Source organism: Dama dama, chromosome 27 (genome assembly GCF_033118175.1).
Source record: "Dama dama isolate Ldn47 chromosome 27, ASM3311817v1, whole genome shotgun sequence".
Taxonomy (NCBI): domain Eukaryota; kingdom Metazoa; phylum Chordata; class Mammalia; order Artiodactyla; family Cervidae; genus Dama; species Dama dama.
The window spans coordinates 61594514-61622088 of NC_083707.1; the positions used below are offsets into that span (position 1 = coordinate 61594514).

Below are 27575 nucleotides of genomic sequence, written 5' to 3' on the forward strand. Positions count from 1 at the left end.
CTCTCTAGCCTGTACTCCATTTCACCATGGCCTTCCTAGCTGCCGCAGACGCAGACTTTTGCTTCAACCTGTTCAGAGAGATGGACAGCAATCAAGGAAGTGAAAATGTGTTCTTTTCCTCTCTGAGCCTCTTCACTGCCCTGGCCCTGGTTCGTTTGGGTGCAAGGGGTGACTGTGCTTCTCAGATTGATAAGGTCAGTCTTGATTGCATCACCAACCATGACTTTTGTAATCGATCATCAGGGCGAACTGTTTTTCCCAAGAGAATATTGCACTGCAATGGTCTCATGTAAAGGAAGACCTCTCAGTGGATCCCGTCCAGGGGGAGGAAATAACACAGCTTGCAACCCCTGCTCTTTAAGCTGGAACATTTCCAGAACTGCAGCTTTGATCCCGTGCCTTAGTGTGGGTCTTGAAGTGTGTTTCCCATGCCAGCTTCACCTGGAGATATCAGTAGGAATTCAAAATCTTCAGCTCCAACTCAGACCTACCGAATCAGAAACTATGGGGAAGGGGCCCAGCACTTGAGCTTTGATGGACATTCCAGGTGCACACGGAAGTAGAGAGCCTCAGCCTGAGTGATGGCGGCTCAGTGGTAAAGAACCTGCTGCCAATGCAGGAGACCCAAGAGACCTGGGTTAATCCCTGGGTCGGGAAGATCCCCTGGAGAACGGAATGGCAATCCACTCCAGTGTTCTTGCCTGGAAAATCCCATGGACAGAGGAGCCTGGTGGGCTACAGTCCATGGGGTTGCAAGGAGTCAGACAGGACCAAGTGACTGAGCATGCACGCATACCTGAGTAATATGGATGAGAAGGAAGAGCCAGAAAGAAATGCCAGTGAAGTCCTAGCTTAGGCCCTGGTGACCTGCCCACAAATGACATAATAGTACAGTCTGGATGATGGCAGCCCACCAGGATGCTTGTCACACTGTCGCCAGTATCGCCTTCCCCACCACATTTAGAAAGAGCTTATTAACTCACTCCTGTCCACTACCCTGAGTGAGACCACAGGGAGGCGAAAAGGTCATGGTTCCTCTCCCTCCTCTCGGGAATTTGCCTTCGAAATTCAGTGGGTCAGCAGCAGGTGAGGCCAGGGCCGAGCTGCATGTCGAAACTTCGATGCCCAACCTTCTGCCCACCGATTCCTCCCATTATTTTAATTCATAAACCAGTGCAAGAGGGAATGATCCCTGCCGTGACCTTTCACACTCAAGTACGTGTTGAAGGTTATTTGTGCAGTCACGGAAGCTGGAAAGACTTGTTTCACTCTCTGGACTGCTCCACCAGTGACTGATGCTAGGGAGTAACCAGAGTCTAAGAATGCTGCTGTCCTAGAGCTGGGGTGGTTTCTAAGCTGGTGCGCTGAGCACCTCATGCTAACGCAATGATAAAAGCCAGCTGGGAACGCCATCAGGGTCAGGCTCTGGGATAAGCTCCCCATGCATCTTATTTGATGCTTACAATAACCCTGGAGTTGGCATCATTTCCCCAGTTTTATGCAGGGGTTGTCACACCATCTCTGTGCTAGTAAACTCAGGAAGGCCTTATTCTAAAGCAGAGTTTTTCAACCTTGGCTCTACTGACCTTCTGGGTCAGAGAATTCTTTGTTGTGAGGGGCTGTTCCGTGCTTTGTAGAAGGGTTTGCAGCACTCCCCCGCCCCTTCCTGTTGGATATCATCAGCACACCTCTCCCCCATCGTGAAAATAAAAGGTGTCCCTAGACGCCACCAAATATCCCCAAGAGGAAGAGCTGTCTGCCCTAAGTCAGCAAACTGAAAGGTAGCTCAAAGTACATTATCATAAAGCTTCAATTATCTTGAAGCCAATATTTTGATAAATACGGGTATTGACTTTGGAAAAATCAATCTAGCAACTAATAAAAAAGATTTCTATTCATTATTTAAAATGCATAATGTTTTAGAAGCAAGTGAGTCTGTTTCTGGTACATCCACATATTCTCAAATAGCTGATCTATCTAGTGGTGATCTTGGGGAATTTTTTTTTTTTAAAACAGCTGCAGGAATTTAAAAAGTTAGTCTGACAGAAATTTTGGTCAAAAAGAAGAGAAGATTCCTTTCTCCTTGCTAAGCTTCAGTTAATTAAGTTAATTACTAGGGTGTTTTTATGAGGTAGTGAGGAAAAGGTTTAGAACTCAGAGGAGCAGACACCATTCAAAATGTTTTTTCACAAAGCCATATATATTTTACTAAAGATAGCATTACATAACAATCAATATGACTTCCAGAGTTTTACCAGCCTTCTCTTGGTTAAATCTTTCTCAAAGATGACAGAAATGGACCCTCCAACTTCCAGGCCTTATTTTAGAAAGGAAATGTGCAATGGGGCCGCCCAAGTTCAAGTTCAGTGAACAAAAGCTGGTTAGTGCTTCTCTCCACTGAGGTGACTGAAGATATAGACTTTTCTTTGCAACTTTTCCTTTTTCAGTTCTGGGGGTACTGAGGGGTAAACTTTTAACATGAATGTTACAAATCAGTAAGAATTAAAAAAAACTCTTCTTGGTGACCCGATGGACTGTAGCCCACCAGGTACTTCTGTACATGGGGATTTTCCAGGCAAAAACACTGGAGTGGGTGGCCTTTCCCTTCTCCAGGGGATCTTCCCAACCCAGGGATTGAACCCAGGTCTCCTGCATTGCAGGCAGATTCGTTACCATCTGAGCCACCAGGGAAGCCCTATAATAACATAATCCAAGTAATAAAACTCATGCTTTTGTTTCCTCTCCTTGTGATTACAAAATAAACTCCATGGGAAGGAGGGTCCTTGTTGAACCTTCCTTTCTTAGCGACAAATTAGCAATTTCTTTTTTTTTTTTTGAGATTTTTTTTTTGCTTGATGTGGACCTTTTGTAAAGTCTTTATTGAATGTGTTACAATATTGCTTCTATTTTATGTGTTTTGGCCACACAAGAGGCATGTGGGATTGTAGTTTCTGGACCAGGGATGGAATCTGCAGCTCCCGCATTGGAAGGGGGCGTCTTAACCACTGGACAGTCAAGGAAGTCCCTTAAATTAGTAATTTCAGTGTTCTGTTGATGAATCATAGTCACAATGAAACTGACCACAAAACTGTGAGGCAAAATTACGAACCCTGGAATATTCTAGTCAACTTGATCAGCTGAGAAGAGGTAACCACAATATCCTTGAAGGCACTGAAGGATAAGAAAGGGCGCTGATGCTCTTCCTGCTCCACAACTGCCTAGAACTAGGGGAAAATGACACCCAGGCTTCCAGGTATAGTCCTCGATGTCTGCAAAGACCCCATTTGTGCTTTTTTAATTTACAGTAGAATGAATGTATATATCAGATTTGCCTTGTAGACTTTGCCTTGTCTCTCATTCCATCTCATATTATCACCCTAGATTAAGAGGAGGTAGAAATTGAGGTTAGGTTCCAATTCTTTGTGGCATTTAAAGACTAACAATGATACTAATAGTCTTTATAAGTTTTCATATCCCTTTCTGAGCTGTTCCATTCTCCCCAAGCCAATAAGATGGTGCTAGAATTAGGGGTCTGAGGCTTTGAAGTAGAAATCCCTCACAGAGGCCCTGATAGCAACATTGGTTTAGTTAAATTCCCATATGTGTCTCTTTACCCTGCGTCAGAACAGTCCTCCCAACCTTCTCCCTACTCCCACTCCTCACACACGAACACAGCCTGAAAGGTCCCTTAAGGCAAAGCTACATCTTTTTACAGAAAATTCAACCAATGATATTCTAAGAGTCACAAACTGAGACGATAGAACAAATCCACCATTGCCTGGCAGTTGTTTAGATCTTTCAGATGACTGGTTGGGGGAATATAAGATAAACGCTACTCCCATCACTGTCCATCCATGCCCAGGAGGCAGGATGCACTCTTCCCCAGACAGCTGCATTAGTGATTCGCATACGCATGGTACATTTTCCTACTTCCTATTAATGGAGCTGTTTTGCATTTCAGATCCCAGAGACAGAGGGCCTGGAAAAAGACAGATAAAGTGTAGTAAGAAATCAAGATGGGCATAGGAGCAATTATTAGAATAATGGGGTTATTGAGAGCCATGCTGAAAAAGGAAAACCCCAAACTGCTCAATTTCAAGTAATTTTTTTGTTTGTTTAGTCACTCAGTCATGTCCAACTCTGTCACTCCATGGACTGTAGCCTTCCAGGCTCTTCTGTCCATGGGATTTCCCAAGCAAGAATATTGGAGTGGGTTGCCATTTCCTTCTCCAGGGTATCTTCCAACCCAGGGATCAAACCCATGTCTCTTATGTCTCCTGTGTTGGCAGGAAGATTCTTTACCACTGAGCCACCAGGGAAGCCTCTCAAATAATTGCAGGTTCAAAAATTATATCTATCAAATCCCAATTATTCTTCCTATTTAATATTTGCTAGATACTCAGTAACTAGTTTTCCCTTTTATGTCTTAAAAAATTATTTATTAATTGGTGGCACCAGGCCTTAGTTGTGGCACCCGGGATCTAGTTCCTTGATCAGGACTCAAACCTGGGACTCCTGGCATTGGAGGTACAGAGTCTTGGCCACTGGACCACCAGGGAAATCGCTTGCTTTTACGTCTTGGTGCATATGTAGTTAGCCCCAATCTTGCCTCCTGTTTCATTAAACAAAGTTTCCATTTTTTTATGAGACTATTTTTGATTCTGGTTCAGGTTTAATCAGTGCGTAATTATTAAACTGATCCCCAAGAATGAGCAAACCAAAATTATTAAACATATTTCACTTTGTAGCCATTTATTTATGAATTCTCCCAGTTTGTGATACTTTCCCCAATGAATAGTCTTGTTCTAAACACATCAATAGGACAGTTGCACAGTTCATTGCCGCCCTATGTGCCAACAAACAAATACACAAACACAACCGCCAACAGTGAAACCTCCACTTGTTTTTATTAGCTCTCTTCCTGTTTGCCACTGCCTGCTGACTGCTTTCCTTGCTGCTCTTTACAGGTGCTTCACTTTAATACCTTCTCAGGACACGGGCACTCTGCTGATACTCAGGTAAAGACAATATGTTCTTCTAGAGAAAGAGACTGTAAGAATCGATTTAGAAAAATCCCCATCTCACTAATATATTTCTATGTTCTCTCCCCTTTAAAACAAAGGATCATGTGTCATTCAGATTTCTGTATTGTGGGTATTCCAGATACAATTTTTGATAATTTATTTGTAAATTATCAAGTAAGCCAATATTTTACTTACGTGTTAGCTAAAATTTGGCAAGATAGTGTGGAACTAAATGTTTGCGTTTTATCCTTTGATATTCACAGTCAACTTACATTGGTAAAATGAATTATTTAGTACATGCATTAGACAAATTCATTATCTTCTGTTAATAGTTTTATTTTAAGGTTATTTATTTATTTCACTAACTCCTTTAATTAACTTTGATCACAGACACTATTTTGAGAAAGGGTGAAAAATTTTAGATGTATGTGACATTGTTTCCTGCTTTAATAAGCATCATTGCTTTTAAATTCTTTTATGATAATATTATACATGTTTTCATTCATGTGTAAAAAGAGTAGACATATCTTTGCAGCCCAAGAATAATTTTTTATAAATCTTTTTAACAGCAGCCAGGACTCCAATCTCAACTGAAAAGAGTTCTGTCTGATATAAACACATCCCACAAGGATTATGAACTCAGCATTGCCAATGGACTTTTTGCAGAAAAAGTATTTGATATTCGAAAGGTAAGTGCAGGCTCCTATGTTAGATGGTTATTTCTGTTATGAACCTGAGTCTTGTTCAATTCATCATCTGAATAAAGGCTTGTACCTTTCCATGGGGCCATACCAAGGTGATATTTTTTTTTCCTGTCACTATTAATTAGGTTTCCAGATGCTTCTCAATATTATCACTTTATTTCCAAAGTACAACTTTTCTTCACCTGAGTGATCACATATCCAGGGTCACTAGACTGACATGCTCCAAGACAGAGAGAGCTTGTCCACTGGCAGCCATGTCCGCTGGAGTTAGAATTGGGGTGGGAGGAGCAGACAATGCATTTACGGTTGTCTATGGGCAGCAGAGAAAAAGCCTATCCACCTTTCCTTTGAGTTTTCCATCTTCTAGGACAGTTCTTCATCCCCAGTGCTGAGTTCACCTCCCTTTTTTCCTCAGCTATGCCCTTCCATCTCTCCTCCCAGCAGTTACTTATCTTTTCAATAAGATCACTCATAAAAGGGGGCTTCCCCAATGGCTCAGTTTGGAAGGAATCCACTTACAATGCAGCAGACACAGGAGACATGGGTTCAATCTATGGGTCAGGAAGATCCCTGGAGTAGGGAATGGCTACCCACTGCAATTTTCTTACCTAATCCCATGGACAGAGGAGTCTGGTGGGTACAGACATGGTGTTGCAAAGAGTTGGGCATGACTGAGCACGTGGCACACACTTATAAAAGAGTTCTTGGTAAGAGACGTAGTCGTATAAGACTGGCCAATGGTAGAATTGCAGCTAAGACAACACAGGAGGTGAATAACTTGAGGTCAGCAGCCTGATTTTTGGTACTACTACATGGTGTTTGAATTACCAATTCGCTCATCATGGAATTCTCCTCATTCAAAGACGAGCAAGTCCCAGAACGCACTCTTGCATTCTGGTGTGCCTGACCCATCATTGCTATGACAACCAGAAGCTGGTAGCACTGTTCAAGCAGACACAGTGGCCACGATTCTCTGGGGGAAGTCTGTTCTCCCTTTTAATTCTCCACGTCTCACACAACTATAAAACTCCACCCCGTGACATCTTTGGGCTGGTCTCCACTTGCATCTTCTCCAGCTCTCTGTGTCCCGCCCAGCCATTAATGCTTCGTCTGTCTGTCACCCACTCAGATTCTTTGCCCTTTCCAGCACCACTCCTGAATTGTCTGGCAACTTGTCAATTATGAAGCATTAGGTCACTCTGCTTTTAATCCTCCCAAAGGTATCCTACACAAGTTTCACAGGAGCCACCGTGATGTTTAGCCCACAGTTTGAGTCTCAGTGCCCACGATGCTGTTGTGTTCCTGAGGGACCCTCAGCCATAGCCTGCATGCTGACGTGTCTATCACGGTGCTGTTTACAGCGGCTTGTGTCCATGTTCCTTTTTCTGACTCTCTTTGCAATGTGCCCAGAAGCACAGGAAAGATGAGATCTAATCAAGAACAGTGAAAACAAGACAGCCGGTTTTTTTCCTCCCAAACATTTAAAAGTATAATAAGTTATTCTAAAAACTACTTTTGATTTAAATGTACCTATCATCAAATTTCAATCAGATAGATCAGTACAAAGATAGATAATCTCCAAGCTTCTTACATTTCTTCTTATAACACTTTTTAACTCACATTTGAGTATGGGTTCAAATAAGAGGATACATATTCTACTAGAATTGATAAAGATAATATTGTGTAAATAGTCTCTGTGAAAATATGGTATTATAGAAGACCCAACCACTATCTCTGATCCCATGTTCTCCCTCCTCCCCCAATCCTTGCTAAATGTGCCTTGGGTAGGACCGCTGTACATGTTATTCCATGCCTGATTCTGCCACTGTTTCGAATAAACTTAGTGTCCCTATGGATGATTCAGCTTCCACAGTTTCCTGACCTTCTCTCTACACCATTATAGATACCTGAGCCACACCCTGAAACTCATCAGCGACCTGAAGTCCACAACTCCAGTTTCCCAGCATAGTTACACCGTCGCGTGCCTCTCATTCTTTCATCCCCACTCGACCTGTTCTGCAGCTGCACTGAGTCATCGACCTCCTGATCGCCCGACTTTCTCTCAGCGAATCAGCTCTCCCCACCTAGCTTTACTCCTGCACTGAACTACTCTTGGCCATTCCTTCTCTATTCTCTCCCCGCAGCAAAGCCCTGAATCAGGATCAGTGCTGTGGCTTCACTCATAGCTGTGCCTGGGCTACAAAAGAATGCGTGTGGGAAGCCTGGACGTGTGCAGTTACCACCACCACCGCGACGTGGCGGTCTCCCTGCCGTCCCAGTCAGATGTTCTTCGTGGTGTCCAGCAGCCAGCTTTGGTGTTTCATTCCTGACAGCAGTTTCTGAAAACTCTCCTGCTTCTCTCAGTTTCCCGACAACCCCTGACTACCACCATCAGTTTCAACTGAAGTTCTTGTCTTCTACTTGACAAAGAGAATAGAGGCAGGACTCATGTCCCAACCTATCTGCTGATCTTTCCCCCTCTTTCCATCAATTTCAGAGGGAACAGTTTTCCTAAACGGTCAATTCCTCCACTGCTTTCTTGCCTCCTACACCCTTCCTTGGTGTTATCATTTTATCAATATTCTTTATTGGGCTTTTACTACACTACCTTCTTCTTTCTCATAGCATATAAATATATGTACAAGGTACCTTTTTTTCTAAAGTTTTTCTTTAGAAGCTGCTTAATGATTCTCCTTCCCATCTTATTGTTTCTCACTCTGAAAATGTAAGCTTGAAAAGTCCAGCTTAATGAAAGAGTAATATGTACTCTCGGAGTCCATTTCCCCCCCCTTTTACTCCTCAATCCATTGCAATCTGGCTTCTATGTTAAATGCTCCCCTGAAATCCTTTTTATGAAGTTGACTGCTGCCTTCCATGTGGACACCCAAGCTATGAACACTTTGCAGTTTTTATCTTATTTGCCTCTTCATAGTATTCAACATGAATGATGTTCACTGAAACTCTCCCCTCTCATTGTTTTTACGGTATTGATTTCTCCTGGTTTTCTACTCAGTCTCTTTATTTCATCTCAGTCTCTTTTGTTTATATTTGTTCCTCCAGGCATCCCTAGAGTACTAGTGTTCTTTAAACTTTCTGTCCTCAGCCATCTTCCATTTTCAGTTGACTTTCTTACCCAAGGAGAGATTGCATGTTCAAACAGTGTGTAGTTCTTTAGCCTTGTTCTCCCTGCCTCCTGCCAGTCCTCAGACGGGCACCTCCAGACTCTCATGTGCCATCCCTTCTGTCCTCTGATTTCTCTTTCTTCTGTGTTCTCTCTCAGTGAATTATCCACCAAGTATTTGGGTCAAATTTGTCTTCTCCTTTTCCTTAAGCTTCACAGTCCCTTAGTGAAGAAGACTTATTGGGTCTTCCTTCTACTTTTCAAAAGAAAGGCTCTATTGAAATAATCTGAAACTTACAGAAAAGTTGCAAGTATTATAGAGAAGAAAAAAATTTTTTCCTGAACCATTGGAGATCCCTAATCATATTTGAAGTCTTTGGTGTAATCCTACAAACAATGAGATTCTCCTACATAAGCACAGTGCAACCATCATAATCAGGAAATTCACACTGTTATATCATTATCAGCTAATCTTTAGATCTGTTTGAGTCTAAGCAATCATCACTACATCATCCCATAGCAAAATAGTTTACTTCAGAATCATGCACTGTGTTTTGTTGGTATGTATCTTTAGTATCTTTCAATTTGGAACAGTTTCCTAGCCTTTTTTTGACTTTAAGGATCTTGACACTTTTAATGATTATTCATAATGTCCAGTTTTAGACTAGTTATATTTTAGAATGTCCTTCAGTGTGAATCTGTTTGATGTTTCTTCATAATTAGAGTCATATTTTTTCCAGCTCTATTGAGACATAATTAACATATAACACTGTGTAAGTCTAAGGTGTACAAAAAGTTGATCTGATACTCTTATATGTCATAAAAGTCTTCCCTGGTGCTCAGACAGTAAAAAATCTACCTCCAGTGTGGAAGACTGGTGTTCGATCCCTGGGTTGGGAAGATCCCCTGGAGAAGGGAATGACAACTCACTCCAGTATTCTTGCCTGGAGAATCCCATGGACAGAGGAGCCTGGCGGGCTACAGTCCATGGGGTTGCAAAGAGTTGGACACGACTGAGCAGCTAACACACATATGTTGCAAAATGGTTATCACCATTTCTTTAGATCACTCCTCCATCTGATTTGATAGAAAACATCACAGGTGTTGTTTTATTTTCATCATATTATCCTTATTGCTCCTCTGGCAGGATTTTGATTAATCCTATTGCTGACAGTGTTATCTTTGATCACTTGATTGAGGTGATATCTGCTAGGTTTCTTGAACAGTTTTTCAGTAGAATGAGGATGACACAAACAAGGGGCAAGAGGTAGGAGGCTCCTGAAATATTTACGGTGAGAAAGCAGTGGTGAAGCTGAGGGGGTGCGTATTAGCCATAACCTGTGTTGGTCTCAATGCATTTCAGTGTGCTTGCTATGCAAATTCAACTTCAAGTTCTCTGGTCCTCCCTCCCAGCCATAGTTCTTCACCTTTGAGGCAGGATGTAGTCCTTGAGTAAGGTAGTGGAAATGAGGGGACAATTTCAAATGTATATTTCTTATGGTGCTTAGTTGGTGGTGATTTGTAAGTACAAGAACTATGTTTATTACTTATAAAGCTGTATATCATTTATATTTATAGGACTATATTGAGTGTGCTAAGAAATTATATAATGCCAAAGTAGAAAGAGTTGACTTTACAAATGATGTGGAAGACACCAGATATAAAATTAACAAATGGATTGAAAATGAGACCCATGGTGAGTGCAAAGCCCTGTTTTTCTGCAAGATTGTCAGTTATATGTGACTATTGAGAACTCCCAATGTTAAAGTTGGGAGTCTTTTGTATATATGAGAAACTGTGCCTGCTTATCAGAAGTAATGATTGCTGTTATTTTAAATTGCTCAAGGTTTTGTCCAGGGAATTCCCAGGTGGCACAATGGTAAAGAATTCACCTGCCAATGCAGGAGACACAGGTTAGATCCCTGGGTTGGGAAGATCCCCTGCAGGAGGAGATGGCAACTCATTCCAGTATTCTTGCCAGAAAAATCCCATAAACAGCAGAGCCTGGTCGGCTATAGTCCATGGGTCTCAAAGAATTGGACACAACTGAGCATACACACACATAGGTTTTTATGACACTCTGTTGAAAAAATAAATTTAATTTTAAATTCTCTTCATTTATCAAAATTATATATCTGGCAATGGTGGTTCCTTCCATAAAAAAGAATATTTCTTTATTGACAAGTCTCTTTCCAACTAAAAATGAAATTCAGCTAATGGTCTGGTTTAGTACCAAACAAATAAAGAAATCTATTTATTGTTTTCTTAGTCAATGATTCCAAAGCTTGTCATTTCTTTACCTAAGAAATGGCCTTAATTTATACTCTGAACAATATATATATTTTCTGAGTTTGGTTCCATTTCAAAAATATGAGACATGTAACTTGCACCCTTAAGTACAAACATTCAAAAGCATATAATTATTCCAGAAAGTTAAGAATACACTGGCTCAGTTTTGCTTTTGCTCATTCATTCATCATTACTTCAGTAGAGCTAATTTGACCATTAGCTACCATGTATTTCAAATATACTCTTCATAAATCAAAAAACTATGCAATTAGTTTTCTAATGTTGTTCAGTCACTCAGTCGTGTCCGACTCTTTGCAACCCTAAAGCATGCCAGGCTTCCCTGTCCTTCACCGTCTCCTGGAGTTTGCTCAAATTCATGTCCATTGAGTTGGTGATGCCATCCAACCATCTCATCTTCTGTCACCCCCTTTCCTCTTGCCTTCTGCTTAGTGTTAAAGTATTTTGGCATATCAGATTACTACTACTTTTCTTTATTTGGAGCAGTAATTTATTTTCCCTTCTTCCTTTCTCACGCAAATCTATGTATAATTATTCTCACTGTGATGAGGGCATGGACTCAATACTTATTTAGAGGAACACTTCAAAATGATGTCAATATTCCAATAAACCTACCTTGGTCTTATTAGGTTTTATTCCTCCTCCTCCCACCACCCTCCACTCCCTCTTCAATCCTACACACACTGCCAAAGTCATCCTTTATAAAGGATAAATCTGATCCATCATGACCATGCCCTTTTTTGTGTTTCAGTGAATCTTGAACAATGCTTTTCCATCGCCTTCAAGATAATAAAAAATTCATATCAGATGTTCCAAGCTCAATTATCTGGCTCCTGCCACCAACCTTTCCAATCTTACTCTTCCTATTGAATCAGAATAAGTTAGGATTTTCCCAAATACAGTTAGCTCTCCGAAGCTTCCAAGTTTTGAATAAAGAGTCCCAACGTTTTGGAAATTCTCCCTGGCGCTCACCTTGCCCTCAGCTCAAGCAGGTGGCCTGGCCATAGACCCTGTGTTTCCACCCCACACTGAGCACAGGGCTGTGACCCCAGGATGCTGCAACTGCATTAAGGTGGTGCCCCCACTACACTGGACTTGTTAATGAACGTTCATGAGGCCAACACACAGTGAAGCCAAACAAACTGAACCATCAGAGTTTGGAAGCAGAGAAAGGTTTACTGCAGGACCAAGTAAGTGGTCCCTGTGGTGGACCCAAAAAGCCCTGAGCTCCTGGAAGAGTTTCAACAAAGCATTTTTAAAAGCCAGGGGAGGTGGGGAGTTGCAGAGTTTGTGATCAGCTCGTGAAGAATTCCCTGGTTAATGCTGAGGCACCAGGGTGGTGTCACAGAGGTTCACGTTCTCAGTCCTTAGGCTCCAAGAGGCTTGAGGCTATGGGCTCTGGTGTTAGGCAGTTAACATCCTCCATTTGGTACGGGGGAGGTTTTTCACATCTGCAAGACAACTCAGGAAATGTGGGCATGCTAAGTCCCTTCAGTTGTGTCTGGCTTTTTGTGACCCCACGGATGGTAGTCCACCAGGCTCCTCTATCCATGGAATTCTCCAGGCAAGAATACTGGAGTGGGTTGCCATTTCCTCCTCCAGGGGAGCTTCCCGACCCAGAGACTGAACCCAGATCTCCTGCATTGCTGGCAGATTCTTCACCATCTGAGCCACTGGGGAAACCCATTATATTCCTGAGTCTCCTGCTTCTCTTACATTGGCAGGCAAATTCTTTGCAACTAGTGCCACCAGCAAATGTGTATCAAATACTATTATCTAGGCACTTCAGAGAGGAGCTAAAGGAGAGGGTATGTGGGAAGGCCTGCCCAGGGAAGGCCCCATAGGATCCTGTTCAGTATCCAGAATAGTGCAAGGCATTTAGCAAAAATCTCATGAACATGGAATGTAGGAATTAACCCATTCAATGAAATGGCATTAAACTATACTTGGAATGCTATGGCCTCATCAATGGAATAAATGAAGGCAGTTTGGTGTCTATGAGTAGGGAAGGTCTCTGAGAATTGTCTTCTTGGGCCAGAATCCTGTTTTATGTGACTTTGTACAAATTACTTTTCTATGCCCTAGATTTCTCAGCAGGCAACAGAAATAATAGTAGTGCCTTCCCTACAGGGATTTTGTGAGAATTAAACCAAATATTGCACATAAAGCATTGCACATGGAAAGTGCTGGACAAAATAATTGATCACAGATTATTACTGATATCATGATCATTTAAATTATGTGATAAGAAAAATATTCATCTTGTCTTTAGCTTTTTAAAATTTGCATTTTTTTTCTCAATTTATTTTTCAAAAGGCAAAATCAGGGATGTCTTTCATGAAGGTACCATAGGCTCATCTGCTGTGATGGTGCTGGTGAACGCTGTGTACTTCAAAGGCAAGTGGGAGTCAGCCTTCACCAAGAGCCAGACACAAAATTGCCATTTCAGATCCCCCAAGGTATGGAATTCTGTTTAATTTAGAAAGGTTTTTGCCAATAATATGCCTTTACAGGGCTTCCCTAGTGACTCAGACAGTAAAGAAACCACCTGCAATGCAGGAGACCTAGGTTCAATCCCTGGGTTGGGAAGACCCCCTGGAGAAGGGCACAGCAACCCACTCCAGTATTCTTGCCTGGAGAATCCCATGGACAGAGGAGCCTGGTGGGCTACAGTCCATGGAGTCGCAAAGAGTTGGACAGGACTGAGAGACTAATACTTTCATTTTGACACAATAATCTTAGTAAAGTAGAAACATCAAAGACTTTGTAGTCAGACATGCCACGTTAGGGTCCTTACCTTGCTTCATAGGAGTTACCTTGTCTTAGCACATGAACCTTAAACCCATAGTCTTTCTCACAAGTAAAACCAAGTTATTCCATTAGTTCACCTAGAACATTCCTTTCAATACTTTGGTCACCTGATGCCAAGAGCTGACTCATTGGAAAATACCCTGATGCTGGGAAAGATTGAGGGCAGGAGAAGAGGATTACAGAGGATGAGATGGTTAGATATCATCACCAACTCAATGGACATAAATCTGAGCAAACTCTGGAGATTAAGAAGGACAGGGAAGACTGGACTGTTGCATTCCATGGCGTACAAAGAGCTAGACATGACTTTGTGACTGAACAACAACAACAAATTCCTTTCAATCTTCAGTCTTTCATGTTGAAGCATAGAAATTCAGATTTAATGTTTAAACATAGTTTTATTTTTAAGTGGAAAATGCTATTGAAACGTTCTTTCTGCACCTTTCTATATCAGAAGTTTTAGACACAGGAGTGCAGAGAGCTCGTGGAAATCAAAAATGACTGAGGAGTGAGGAGATGGGCGGTAAGAGGTTGCCTAGCAGGCTGTGTCTGTGGGGAGAGGAGCGCTTTGGGAGGAAGGAGAAGAAACTTGAGCAGAGTAGATCAGACGCCAGGAGGACTTGGAGTTTGGTGGCCTTTAGCACCTGCATGGAGGCCGGCCAGCCTTGCTGTGTGCCCTTAACTGCAGGATCCCAAGGAGAGCCCAACTCAGGAGCAAGTCTATAATGTAGGTGCCTCTATGAGAACACAGAGAGGAGCATAGAAGTATTTTGAAAATCCTAAGTGAAAAAACTGAAACCTAATAAATCCTAGTAAACCATAACTCTGTCTCTGTCTGATAGAGATGTTAGCTGTGTAATTGCAAGATGAAGCATATTAGACAGTCCCAGAATTGTAATGGGGCTTCCCAGGTGGCGCTAGTGGTAAAGAATCCACCTGCCAATGCAGGAGATGCAGGAGACTCAGGTTTGATCCCTGGGTAGGGAAGATCCCCTGGAGGAGAGCATGGCAATCCACACCAGTATTCTTGCCTGGAAAATTCCGTGGACAGAGGAGCCTGGCGGACTACAGTCCATGGGATTGCAAAGAGTTGAACATGACCAAGTGCACACACACAGAATTTTAATGACTGAGGCTGACAGTGTTAATGGTATTTGGAAATGAGCTTTTATTTCCCACTCTTTCCTCAACTCCTCTGGTAGACTGCATTTGTTAACTCATTTCCATAAATGAAAATGAAGCATGACTCTTTCCTGCACTGTCTGTGGGGTTTTGTTTGTTTGTATTTTGCTCCTAAATAATGGCTTATTTAAATAAATATGAGTATGTGCAAATAAAATATCTGTAAGTATTAACATAAAGTATAATAACATTGTTTAAAATAATCTTCCTGACTATATCCCTTATAATAGAGTTCTAATATATAATTCATAATATAATATGCTGTAGAATCTATATCACTTGACAGCTTTGGTTCCATCCAAAACTGGTGAAGTCATCCCTTCGTTAAGAAGTCTGGTTTCCACCTTTCTCCAGCATAACGCAACTGTGGGAATTGTCCCTGCCCTAGCTTGGAAATGAGACTCTGCGGCTCGGCCCCCGTGGTTCCAGAGTCAGGGAGAAGGCACCTGCCTGTCTCACTAGGAAGGCGCCTTCTTTCCTTTACAGCGCCACGTGTGCTCTTTCTGGGGTTTGGATTCTTGGTCACAAAGGACAGTCTTTCTGGAGGAAGAACCCATGATTCAAGCGTAAGATTTACCCGTCCTCCTCCGTAGGATCTTCTTTCGTAAAGGGAGATTTTATACAAATACTGAAAAACTTGCAGAATCACAATATCTTTTAGAAAGACAGTTTATTATCTCTCTATTATGTTTCTAAATCTAGAAGTGGTATCCTAAAGATAAGAGCTACAGTGTTTCCCTCAAGTTAATTTGTCAAATATTTCGCAGGAATTTAAAAACAGCTTTACAACACCCCATTATTAAATTGTAATTTTTATAACACTTGCCTGTATTTTACTACTATAGAGAAAAATCTATAGCAATCACTTGAAATTATAATGCTATTTAATAATTATTCATGACATGATATAGACATTTTCAGATAAAACACTAAATGCAAGGCAATGTTCCAAGTGCTAGCTATAGTAAGGCACATAATCTTTACAACAATCCTATGCAATAGAGACTGTGTTTACCTCCATTACAGAGATGAGGTGTAGAGACATAGAGAGGCGAAGTAACTTTCCCAAGGTCACACAGTTGGTGAGTTTTAAGCTCAGGTAGTTACTCTCAAAATCTGTGGTTTTACTCGAGATGTGGACCAATAGGACCACCACTGGCAGCAAGTTGGGGAAAATCCACTGGAAAGAAAAACCTGCAGCACTATTCTCATTGTATTTGGTCAATAAATGAAATAAGGCAGGCTTTAATTTTTGTTCTTTTTTTTAATGACTTGACTTTCAGTGTCCTGGGAAAGCAGTGGCCATGATGCATCAAGAACGGAAGTTCAATTTGTCTGTCATTAAAGATCCATCCATGCAGGTTCTTGAGCTCAGATATCATGGTGGTATAAGCATGTACATAATGCTGCCGGATAATGACCTATCCCAAGTAAGTTACCACTGTTGCTCTCACTGCTGGGGAATAAGAAAACATCTAGGACCCTTGATTGTGTTCTTATCTATCAACTTCAAGATTTCAGGTTGTTAGAATTAGTCACTTACCCATTTGTTCATTTATTAATCCAAGATTTGTAAACTATGTTCACATGAAAACTTTTCCCGTTATAAATCTGGAATAATCTATGATCAATTCTCAGTGTTAAGGAGTTGGTGAGTTCAATTTGTGAGTCACTTTGGGGCAGTGGTTTTGGAAAGATACATGTGGCCCCTCACTCTGTCACTAGGGGCTTCCCAGATGGCTCGGTGGTAAAGAATCCACCTGTCAAGAAGGAGACATGGGTTCGATCTCTGGGTCCGGAAGATCCCCTGGAGAAGGAAATGGCTACCCACTCTAGTGTTCTTGCCTGGAGAATTTCATAGACAGAGGAGCCTGGCGGGCTATAGTCCATGTGTTTGCAAAGTCAGACACGACTGGGCACACACACAAACGCATGCACTATGTCACTAAGGGTCCTAGCTGTGCACCTTGGGCACATCTCCCTACATTGTCTTGAGCTGCAGTTGTCACATGTGTGGAGTAGGAGAGTCAATTTGTATCCAAATCTTCCAGTGTGGGCGCCTGTGCTGGGGGATGTTGATCACACAATTCTGGAGGCTACAGCTCTGAGCTCCTTGCTGTTGGCTACCCGGGGTTCCACTGGTTTACTCCTGCATGTTGTGCAAATGTTATTTTCCGTGTCTTTCATGAGGCAGAAATGGTCAGGAAACACTGATTCAAATGACTGCTGAGTTCCTTTCTCCCTCTCATGATCTCTGATTCCCAAATTCCTTCACTTGCTCACTGTTCCACTTGGTCTATATATGTTAATATGTGGGCAGAGAACGAAATGCCTTGAAATATCAATACAAGTAAACCACACCTTGTCATAGCAGAGCAAATTAAACATATGATTCATTCAAGAGTACTTGAACCATTTGTTTTAATCATTTCCCATTTCCAGACTCCCCTGGTACCCTTTCACATACTTACAAGCAAATATCCAGGAGAGAATTGTTAGGGAAAACCATATACCTCTGTAGCTATTGTTTCATCTGTTTCTTAACCATATGGTTCTAAGTTGCCTTGTAACTATTTCTACAGATTGAAAACAAACTGACTTTTCAGAATCTAATGGACTGGACCAACCCAAGAAAAATGAAATCTCAGTATGTCGAAGTGTTTCTACCTCAGTTCAAGATAGAGAAGAATTATGAAATCAAGCACTACTTAGAAGCCCTAGGGCTGAGAGATATCTTTGATGAATCCAGAGCTGATCTCTCTGGTATAGCAGCAGGAGGCCGTCTATATGTATCAAAACTGATGCACAAGTCTTACATAGAGGTCACCGAGGAGGGCACAGAGGCCAGTGCTGTCACAGGGAGCAACATCGTAGAAAAGCAGCTACCTGAGTCGAGTGTGTTCCGAGCTGATCACCCATTCCTATTTATAATCAGGAAGGATGACATCATCTTGTTCAGTGGCAAAGTCTCTTGCCCTTGAAACTACAATTGGTTTTTATTAGAACAGAAGCAACAACATCAAGGAACCACCACAAGGAAGTAGATTTAAGTTTAATTGGAAGCATGTGATGACTCCTTTAGGTTTACTTCCTTCTAACATTGATCAGCAGAAGATTTGGGTGACTTGACTTGACCTGGTTGATTGTCCTGATCTTGCTCTTAGCATTTCTACCACCATCAGGCCCACCTCTTTCTAATTTCATTGTCTTTCTATCCACACTGATTTCTACCAGTCTTCACCATAGCCACTTGCACAAAGATCTGGGTATACTATCTGGGAACTGTGGAATGCTCTACCTGTAATGTTAGAGTAGTAATGTAGAAGCAACCCTAGGGATATTTTTTGAGACTGTAGTTATCACAGATATTCTAGTTTCATTGCAAATATCTAGGAAGAAGATCCAGCTGCTGGAAATAAGTGTCAAGGATAACTTTTCCTGCTGAGCTAAGAAGACATCAGAATTGACTTTTAATATATCTGGTTTGAAATTAGTATCTAATCTAGACGCTAAAAATTATGGATTTAGGATTGGGAACCAGCAAAATATTTCATCAATAATTTTGAGTTGACACGTTTCAGCCTTTCCTTGGTAGAGATTTGATGTGTACATAGCTTTTCAAATATTAAATTAGTGTCTTTTAACTTTTGCCATTTGTTTATAGAGTATTATTTCATATGCTGTGTAGTTTGTTTTTTTTTCTTTATTTATCAGAATAAAGAAATACAAAATAATTATACCTTGTGATTGTTCTTGGACGAATTGTGGGAGTATTGGCACTCTTTTCTAGGCCAAGCAAGCAACTAAAAGAAAGAATGCTTTTTTAATATAAATATGATTTGGTCAATGTTGCTATTTTATTACACACAAAAGTTACTTTTACAGATACTTACATAAGCAGATCATTTAATTTAAAATTAAATATTAGAATTTAAATTCATAAGGTTACATAATTTGCATATATCCAGTTCAGTTCAGTTCAGTCGCTCAGTCGTGTCTGACTCTTTGCATCCCCATGAATCGCAGCACACCAGGCCTCCCTGTCCATCACCAGCTCCCGGAGTCTACCCAAACCCATGTCCATTGACTCAGTGATGCCGTCCAGCCATCTCATCCTCTGTCATCCCCTTCTCCTCCTGCCCCCAATCCTTCCCAGCATTAGGATCTTTTCCAATGAGTCAACTCTTCGCATGAGGTGGCCAAGTACTGCAGTTTCAGCATCAACATCAGTCCTTCCAATGAACATCCAGGACTGATCTCTTCTAGGATGGACCGGTTGGATCTCCTTGCAGTCCAAGGAACTCTCAAGAGTCTTCTCCAACACCACAGTTCAAAAGCATCAATTCTTCGGCGCTCAGCTTTCTTCACTGTCCAACTCTCACATCCATACATGACCACTGGAAAAACCACAGCCTTGACCAGATGGACCTTTGTTGGCAAAGTAATGTCTCTGCTTTTAAATATGCTATCTAGGTTGGTCATAACTTTCCTTCCAAGGAGTAAGCATCTTTTAATTTCATGGCTGCAATCACCATCTGCAGTGATTTTGGAGCCCCCCAAAATAAAGTCTGACACTGTTTCCACTGTTTCCCCATCTATTTCCCATGAAATGATGGGATCAGATGCCATGATCTTAGTTTTCTGAATGTTGAGCTTTAAGCCAACTTTTTCACTCTCCTCTTTCACTTTCATCAAGAGACTTTTTAGTTCCTTTTCACTTTCTGTGATAAGGGTGGTGTCATCTGCATATCTGAGGTTATTGATATTTCTCCCGCAATCTTGATTCCAGCTTGTGCTTCTTCCAGCCCAGCGTTTTTCATGATGTACTCTGCATATAAGTTAAATAAGCAGGGTGACAATATACAGCTTTGATGTACTCCTTTTCCTATTTGGAACCAGCCTGTTGTTCCATGTCCAGTTCTAACTGTTGCTTCCTGACCTGCATATAGGTTTCTCAAGAGACAGGTAAGATGGTCTGGTATTCCCATCTCTTTAAGAATTTTCCACAGTTTAATAAAATTCCTAGAGGAGAACATAGGCAAAACACTCTCCGACATAAATCACAGCAGGATCCTCTATGACCCACCTCCCAGAATATTGGACATAAAAGCAAGAATAAACAAATGGGACCTAATGAAACTTAAAAGCTTTTGCACAACAAAGGAAACTATAAGCAAGGTGAAAAGACCGCCCTCAGAATGGGAGAAAATAATAGCAAACAAAGCAACAGACAAAGGATTAATCTCAAAAATATACAAGCAACTCCTGCAGCTCAATTCCAGAAAAATAAATGAACCAATCAAAAAATGGGTCAAAGAACTAAACAGACATTTCTCCAAAGAAGACATACAGATGGCTAACAAACACATGAAAAGATGCTCAACATCACTCATTATCAGAGAAATGCAAATCAAAACCACAGTGAGGTATCATTACACGCCAGTCAGGATGGCTGCTATCCAAAAGTCTACAAGCAATAAATGCTGGAGAGGATGTGGAGAAAAGGGAACCTACTTACACTGTTGGTGGGAATGCAAACTAGTACAGCCACTATGGAGAACAGTGTGGAGATTTCTTAAAAAACTGGAATTAGAACTGCCATATGACCCAGCAATCCCACTTCTGGGCATACATACCGAGGAAACCAGATCTGAAAGAGGCACGTGCACCCCAATGTTTATCACAGCACTGTTTATAATAGCCAGGACATGGAAGCAACCTAGATGCCCATCAGCAGACGAATGGATAAGGAAGCTGTGGTACATATACACTATGGAATATTACTCAGCCATTAAAAAAGAATTCATTTGAATCAGTTCTAATGAGATGGATGAAACTGGAGCCCATTATACAGAGTGAAGTAAGCCAGAAAGATAAAGACCATTACAGTATACTAATGTATATATATGGAATTTAAAAAGATGGTAACGATAACCTTATATGCAAAACAGAAAAACAGACACAGAAGTACAGAACAGACTTTTGGACTCTGTGGGAGAAGGCAAGGGTGGGATGTTCTGAGAGAATAACATTGAAACAAGTATACTATCAAGGGTGAAACAGATCACCAGCCCAGGTTGGATGCATGAGACAAGTGCTCAGGGCTGGTGCACTGGGAAGACCCAGGGGGATCGGATGGGGAGGGAGGCGGGAGGGGGGATCAGGATGGGGAACACATGTAAATCTGTGGCTGATTCATGTCAATGTATGGCAAAAACCACTACAATATTGTAAAATAATTAGCCTCCAACTAATAAAAATAAATAAAAAAGAATTTTCCACAGTTTATTGTGATCCACACAGTCAAAGGTTTTGGCATAGTCAATAATGCTGAAATAGATATTTTTCTGGAATTCTCTTGCTTTTTCAATGATCCAGCAGATGTTGGCAATTTGATCTCTGGTTCCTCTGCCTTTTCTAGAACCAGCTTGAACATCTTGGAGTTCACAGTTCAGGTACTGTTCAAGCCTGGCTTGGAGAATTTTGAGCATTACTTAACTAGCGTGTGAGATGAGTGCAATTGTGTGGTAGTTCGAGCATTCTTTGGCATTGCCTTTCTTTGGGATTGGAATGAAAACTGACCTTTTCCAGTCCTGTGGCCACTGCTGAGTTTTCCAAATTTGCTGACATAATGAGTGCAGCACTTTTACAGCATCATCATTCAGGATTTGAAAGAGCTCAATTGGAATTCTTTTTTTTTTTTTAGTTGGAGGCTAATTACTTCACAACATTTCAGTGGGTTTTGTCATACATTGATATGAATCAGCCATGGATTTACACGTATTCCCCATCCCGATCCCCCCTCCCACCTCCCTCTCCACCCGATTCCTCTGGGTCTTCCCAGTGCACCAGGCCCGAGCACTTGTCTCATGCATCCCACCTGGGCTGGTGATCTGTTTCACCATAGATAGTATACATGCTGTTCTTTTGAAATATCCCACCCTCACATTCTCCCACAGAGTTCAAAAGTCTGTTCTGTATTTCTGTGTCTCTTTTTCTGTTTTGCATATAGGGTTATCGTTACCATCTTTCTAAATTCCATATATATGTGTTAGTATGCTGTAATGTTCTTTATCTTTCTGGCTTACTTCACTTCACCTCCACTAGCTTTGTCCATAGTGATGCTTTCTAAGGCCCACTTGACTTCACATTTCAGGATGTCTGGCTCTAGGTGAATGATCACACTATCGTGATTATCTGGGTCATGAAGATCTTTTTTGTACAGTTCTTCTGTGTATTCTTGCCACCTCTTCTTAATATCTTCTGTTTCTGTTAGGTCCATACCATTTCTATCCTTTATCGAGCCCATCTTTGCATGAAATGTTTGCTTATTAACTCATAGTAATTTTATTGTTCAAAACCTGATCACATTCATGTTCTTCGTGGAGATATCCCCTCAGGTTGACTCACAAAACACATCATATCCACACACACTTGTTTCTACCTCCATCAGTGGCTCCTTGAGAGCATTCTGTGTTCTGCTAAACACATACCAAACTTAAACAAAGGGAAGATGTCTAAGGTGAGGGGAAGAGCATCATTGGAGCTTCTATTTCTAAAGGAGCAGAAAAAAGCTTTCTCTCACAACTTTTAATAGAGAGGAGAAATATCATTATCACCTTCATTATCATCATAATCATAGCTTATTTACTTTACTTTTTTAAGACTTTTTTTGACGTGAACCATCTTTAAAGTCTTTATTGAATTTGTTACAATATTGCATCTGTTGTTTATGTTGTGGTTTTTTGGCCTTGAGGCATTTGGGATCTTAGTTTCCCAACCAGGGATCAAACAATCATCCCCCTACACTGGAAGGTAAAGTCTTAACCACTGGACCACCAGGGAAGTCCCCCCTGCTTATCATTTATAAAATGATCTCAGACCTCATCTCAATTCTCCTTACAAACCTGTAAGGTGGAAATTATTATTTATTATTGCTATTCTCATTTCATAAGGAAAATAAGTTTCATAGACATTAAGCAACTGCCTGAGATGATCTGTGCTCTGTCACGACATGCCTTGGACTTCACGGCAAACCTCACTGTGCCCTGGCTATGCTGAGTCTTCCCATCTCACTCTCTAGCTCCTCACATGGCTCACCCCTTCTCTAGCGTGCTTACCGCTTGACGCCAAGTGTCTTTGATGACCTCAGGCTTTTCTGGAAGACCACACCCCTTATAAATTTGGGCAAATTCATAATTACATGCTACATGTTCTCATGTTTGGGTCATCTAGACTTTCAGGTGGAGAAGGAAATGGCACCCAGTACTGGCACCCACTCCAGTACTCTTGCCTGGAAAATCCCATGGATGGAGGAGCCTAGTAGGCTACATTCCACGGGGCCGTGAAGAGTTGGACATGACAGAGCAACTTCACTTTAACTTTTCACTTTCCTGCCTTGAAGAAGGAAATGGCAGCCCACTCCAGTGTTCTTGCCTGGAGAATCCCAGGGACGGTGGAGCCTGGTGGGCTGCTGTCTCCGGGGTCGCACAGAATCGGACATGACTGTGACTCAGCAGCAGCAGCAGCAGCAGGCTTTCAGTTGATTTCATGCGGCTAGGTATTATTTCTCTTAATAATAAACTTTCCGACAATTTGTACTGTAATAGAAGAATAACATAAACTCTTCTAGTAATATACTCCCCTAAGTACAAGCTCTCTAAGAGAAAGGACAGTGATCTTCTGCTCCCTTTCAAATTTCTCTCCAGTGCATGCTTCACTGACAGATTCTACTCAACAGAGAAAGCATTATGTGTCTTTAATCATCCGGGTATCTCTTGATGCTAATATTTAGTTTCTGTCCCAATAGACAACCTAGAATATGTGAAGACCCATTACTAGAAAAGCATGTGTCTAACAATAAGATAATCCTCACTGTAGATACCAGCAGTACTTTTGAGAAGAGAAAGCACAGGAAACTTACCTAACAAAGCAGATAGCCTGCTGACTTTCAGAACTTAATTGTGTCATGCGACCTTCCTTTGATCCTCTCTGTCTTCTGCTTGTACCTTGCCTGTGGCTTTGTGAGTCTAGACAAGAACAGCATTGTACTGGATGCAGGATACTTAAGTGAAGCTAGAGTGACTAATCTTTTATAAATATGGAGCTTTATTCTTGGCTTGTAATTTTTTAACATATATATTATTGAAGTATAGTTGACTTACAGTGTTTCCAGTGCACAACAAGGTGATTCATTTATACATATACACATATATTATTTTTGATATTATTTTCCATTATAGGTTATTATAAGATATTGATTGTAATTCCCTGTACTGTACAGTAAACCTTTGTTACTTGTTGCATATCTATTTTTTTAATTAGAAATCTAGCATTCTATTCATACTAAGTCAAAATGGAATAAAAATGTAATAAATTTTTTAGTTAGCTAAATGTTTAGGCCATGTTTGAAAACAACTGGACTATATGATGATCTTTTATCTAGCTTGTTCCACTTTTCCTATTTCATATTCAGTGTTTCTGTTTCTTTTAGTTTATGTTTTCCAGTTACTCCATCTCTTCTTTTTCTTGAATGTTCTTTAGCAAACTTTTATCAAGTGTAATAGCAAAGCTTACATATACATATATATAAATAATATGCATGCTGGGCTTAGTCACTCAGTCGTGTCTGACTCTGTGCCACCCCATGGACTGTAGCCTGCAGGCTCCTCTGTCCATGGGATTCTCCAGGCAAGAATACTGGAGTGGGTTGCCATGTCTTCCTCTAGGGGATCTTTCCAACCCAGGGATCAAACCCAGGTCTCTCACATTGCAGGCGGATTCTTTACCATCTGAGCAACCAGGGAAGCCCCAAATAATATGTATGGCACATATATTTTAGAAAACCTTTGAATTTTTGCCTAATTTGGCTTGTAATTTAAGCAAAGCAATACATGCTCATATGTACTCAGTGCACTGGAAGTGAGAGAGAAGGATGCAGAATGCAGAGGAAAGCATGGAGGAAAGAAAAGATGGACCGAAATGCTTTTCACATATTTAAAGAAACAATCCACCTTTAAAGGTGTTTCTTTCCAAGTGCACCTCTTCAGACTAGACTTGTCAGTGCCGCTAAGAGCTTGATTCTTAGACTGGAAAAAGCTGTCACAATGTTCACAAGTTGTAGGCAGTGTGATAAGTCCAATGAATCTTATAATATCCTATAATAATAGAAAAAAATCTGAAAGAGAATCCATATTTAATTGAATCATTTTGCTGGACACCTGAAACATTGTAAATCAGCTATATTTCAATTAAAAGAGAATAATTTTAGAGACTTCTCTGGTGGTCTAGTGGTTAAGAATCCATGCTTCCACTGCAGAGGGCACAGTTTCAATCCCTTGGTGGGTAACTAAGATCCTGTGTGCCACATCAGTTCAGTCACTCAGTTGTGTCCGACTCTGTGACCCCATGGACTGCAGCACACCAGGCTTCCTGTCCATCACCAGCTCCCGGAGCCTGCTCAAACTCATGTCCATCGAGTAGGTGATGCCATCCGACCATGTCATCCTCTGTTGTCCCCTTTTCCTCTTGCCTTCAATCTTTCCCAGCATCAGGGTCTTTTCTAATGAGTCAGTTCTTTGCATCAGGTGGTCAGAGTATTTGGAGCTTCAGTTTCAGCATCAGTCCTTCCAATGAACATTCGGGACTGATTTTCTTTAGGACTGACTGGTTGGATCTCCTTGCAGTCCAAGGGACTTTTAAGAGTCTTTTCTAACACACAGTTCAAAAGCATCAATTCTTTAGCAATCAGCTTTCTTTATGGTCCAACTCTCATATCCATACATGACCACTGGAAAAACCATAGCTTTGACTAAATGGACCTTTGTTGGCAAAGTAAAGTCTCTGCCTTTTAATATGCTGTCTAGGTTGGTCATAGCTTTTCTTCCAAGGAGCAAGTGTCTTTTAATTTCATGGCTTCAGTCACCATCTGCCATGATTTTGGAGCCCAAGAAAATATAAAGTCTGTCACTGTTTCCACTGTTTCCCCATCTATTTGCCATGAAGTGATGGGACCAGGTGCCATGATCTTTGTTTTTTGAATGTTGAGTTTTAAGCATGCCACATGGGGTGGTCAGAAAAAGGGACAATTTTAGTAAATAAATGAAAATGAATGTTTATGAGAATCTAATAAATATCAGGTCATTAAAAAAATCCCTGGAATATATACCTAAATGAGGACATTCTGGGTGGGAACCATTCATTGCAGCACAAAGCAAATGCAAGAGCCAAGGACCACTAGATGGGTGCAAGTTCTGTGGAATTCAGGCTCCAGGGGTGAGCACATACTATGACATGTTCCTTTAAACATCTAGAACAATAGACAGGGACACACACCTTCACTCCTAGCTATTAATCAGAGCCTTTATAGGTCAGGGACTTTACAGGCAAGAAAAACCAGCAAGTGTTCTTTGGTTAAGAGAATGTTTACAGGAAATAGTAGCACATAAACTATTGAACAATGCTCCAGACATTTATTCACAAACAATTTACTGGTTCTATGAATAGTTAGCTAGTGAATTATTAACTGCCCCCCGCCCAAAATGGCTGTTCTTTGTGTCTCTGGGGGAACAGCATCTATACAGATTAATCAGTCTCTGTGAAGTTCTTTTCTCCCTGTGAACCATCCCTCCCTGCTTTTCCTTTTTGAATCCAAGCTCTCCCCAGGACTGAATATCAGAGATGTAAAGTTCTCTAAATTGGTGGAAGTCTGATTCAAGGTATGTTTCCTTGAGGCTTTAGAGAAGACTTGCATCATTTTGAAGTCCGTTTCTCTCACATGTGTGGGTACTTAGATGTATAGTCGTGTCTGACTCTTTTTGACGCTATGGACTGTAGCCCTCCAGGCTCCTCTCTCCATGGGATTCTCCAGGCAAGAATACTGGAATGGGTTGCCATTTCCTATTCCAGGGGATCTTCCCAACACAGGGATTAAACCTACACAAATCAGGAGTCATTTCCATTAGGAAATACAAAGGATCTAAATTCTAGCTCTTTTCTTTTTTTTAAATGGCTTTGGATCTTTTTCTTCTATTAATTAGCCTCTTCTTCCTGTGCTTATATTTATAGTTTGGACACTGTTTTTAAAACTAAAAGCGTCTATATCTATGTATATATGTGTGTGTGTTTGTGTGTGTGTTGTGTGTGTGCAATTTGATAAGAAGTTGCTAGTACATGAGCCTGGATTTCACTTCAATTTCACCCAGTTAGTGTTAGCTAATAATTTGTTGGAAGGATTCTTCATAAATACATTTTAAAAAACATATGTCTATTTTTAGAAGAAATACTTTAAGGCTTAGTAGTTTTCTGTAACTATGAGTTGTTTTTATGTCATTTAGTTTGTTTTGTTTTTAGATTCCTTCTATGACTGAGATCAACTTTTTGTCTGTCTCTGCTGTTTCACTTAATATAATACTTCCTGCATCCACC

General features: G+C 41.0%; 1 protein-coding gene across 2 annotated transcripts; it reads left to right on the forward strand.

Annotated features, from left to right (window-relative positions):
* Positions 1-26: 26 nt before the first annotated feature.
* On the forward strand, positions 27-18130 carry SERPINB7 (serpin family B member 7). Of its 2 annotated transcripts, XM_061130682.1 has the most exons (7): positions 27-194; positions 4968-5018; positions 5597-5713; positions 10428-10545; positions 13473-13615; positions 16433-16579; positions 17732-18130. In XM_061130682.1, the coding sequence occupies exons 1-7, from the start codon at positions 27-29 to the stop codon at positions 18128-18130; spliced, it is 1143 nt and encodes a 380-aa protein (XP_060986665.1). The 2 variants fall into 2 exon arrangements, with proteins under 2 accessions (XP_060986665.1, XP_060986666.1); XM_061130683.1 differs by lacking the exon at positions 4968-5018.
* The last annotated feature ends 9445 nt before the right edge of the window (positions 18131-27575 follow it).

Bases quoted from the DNA above. Each gene is read 5' to 3' on its own strand.
- SERPINB7 (XM_061130682.1), top strand. From the start codon at position 27: ATGGCCTTCCTAGCTGCCGCAGACGCAGACTTTTGCTTCAACCTGTTC. The intron at 10,546-13,472 runs GTGAGTGCAAAG...ATTTTTCAAAAG, and splicing joins GATTGAAAATGAGACCCATG to GCAAAATCAGGGATGTCTTT. The intron at 13,616-16,432 runs GTATGGAATTCT...CTTGACTTTCAG, and splicing joins GCCATTTCAGATCCCCCAAG to TGTCCTGGGAAAGCAGTGGC.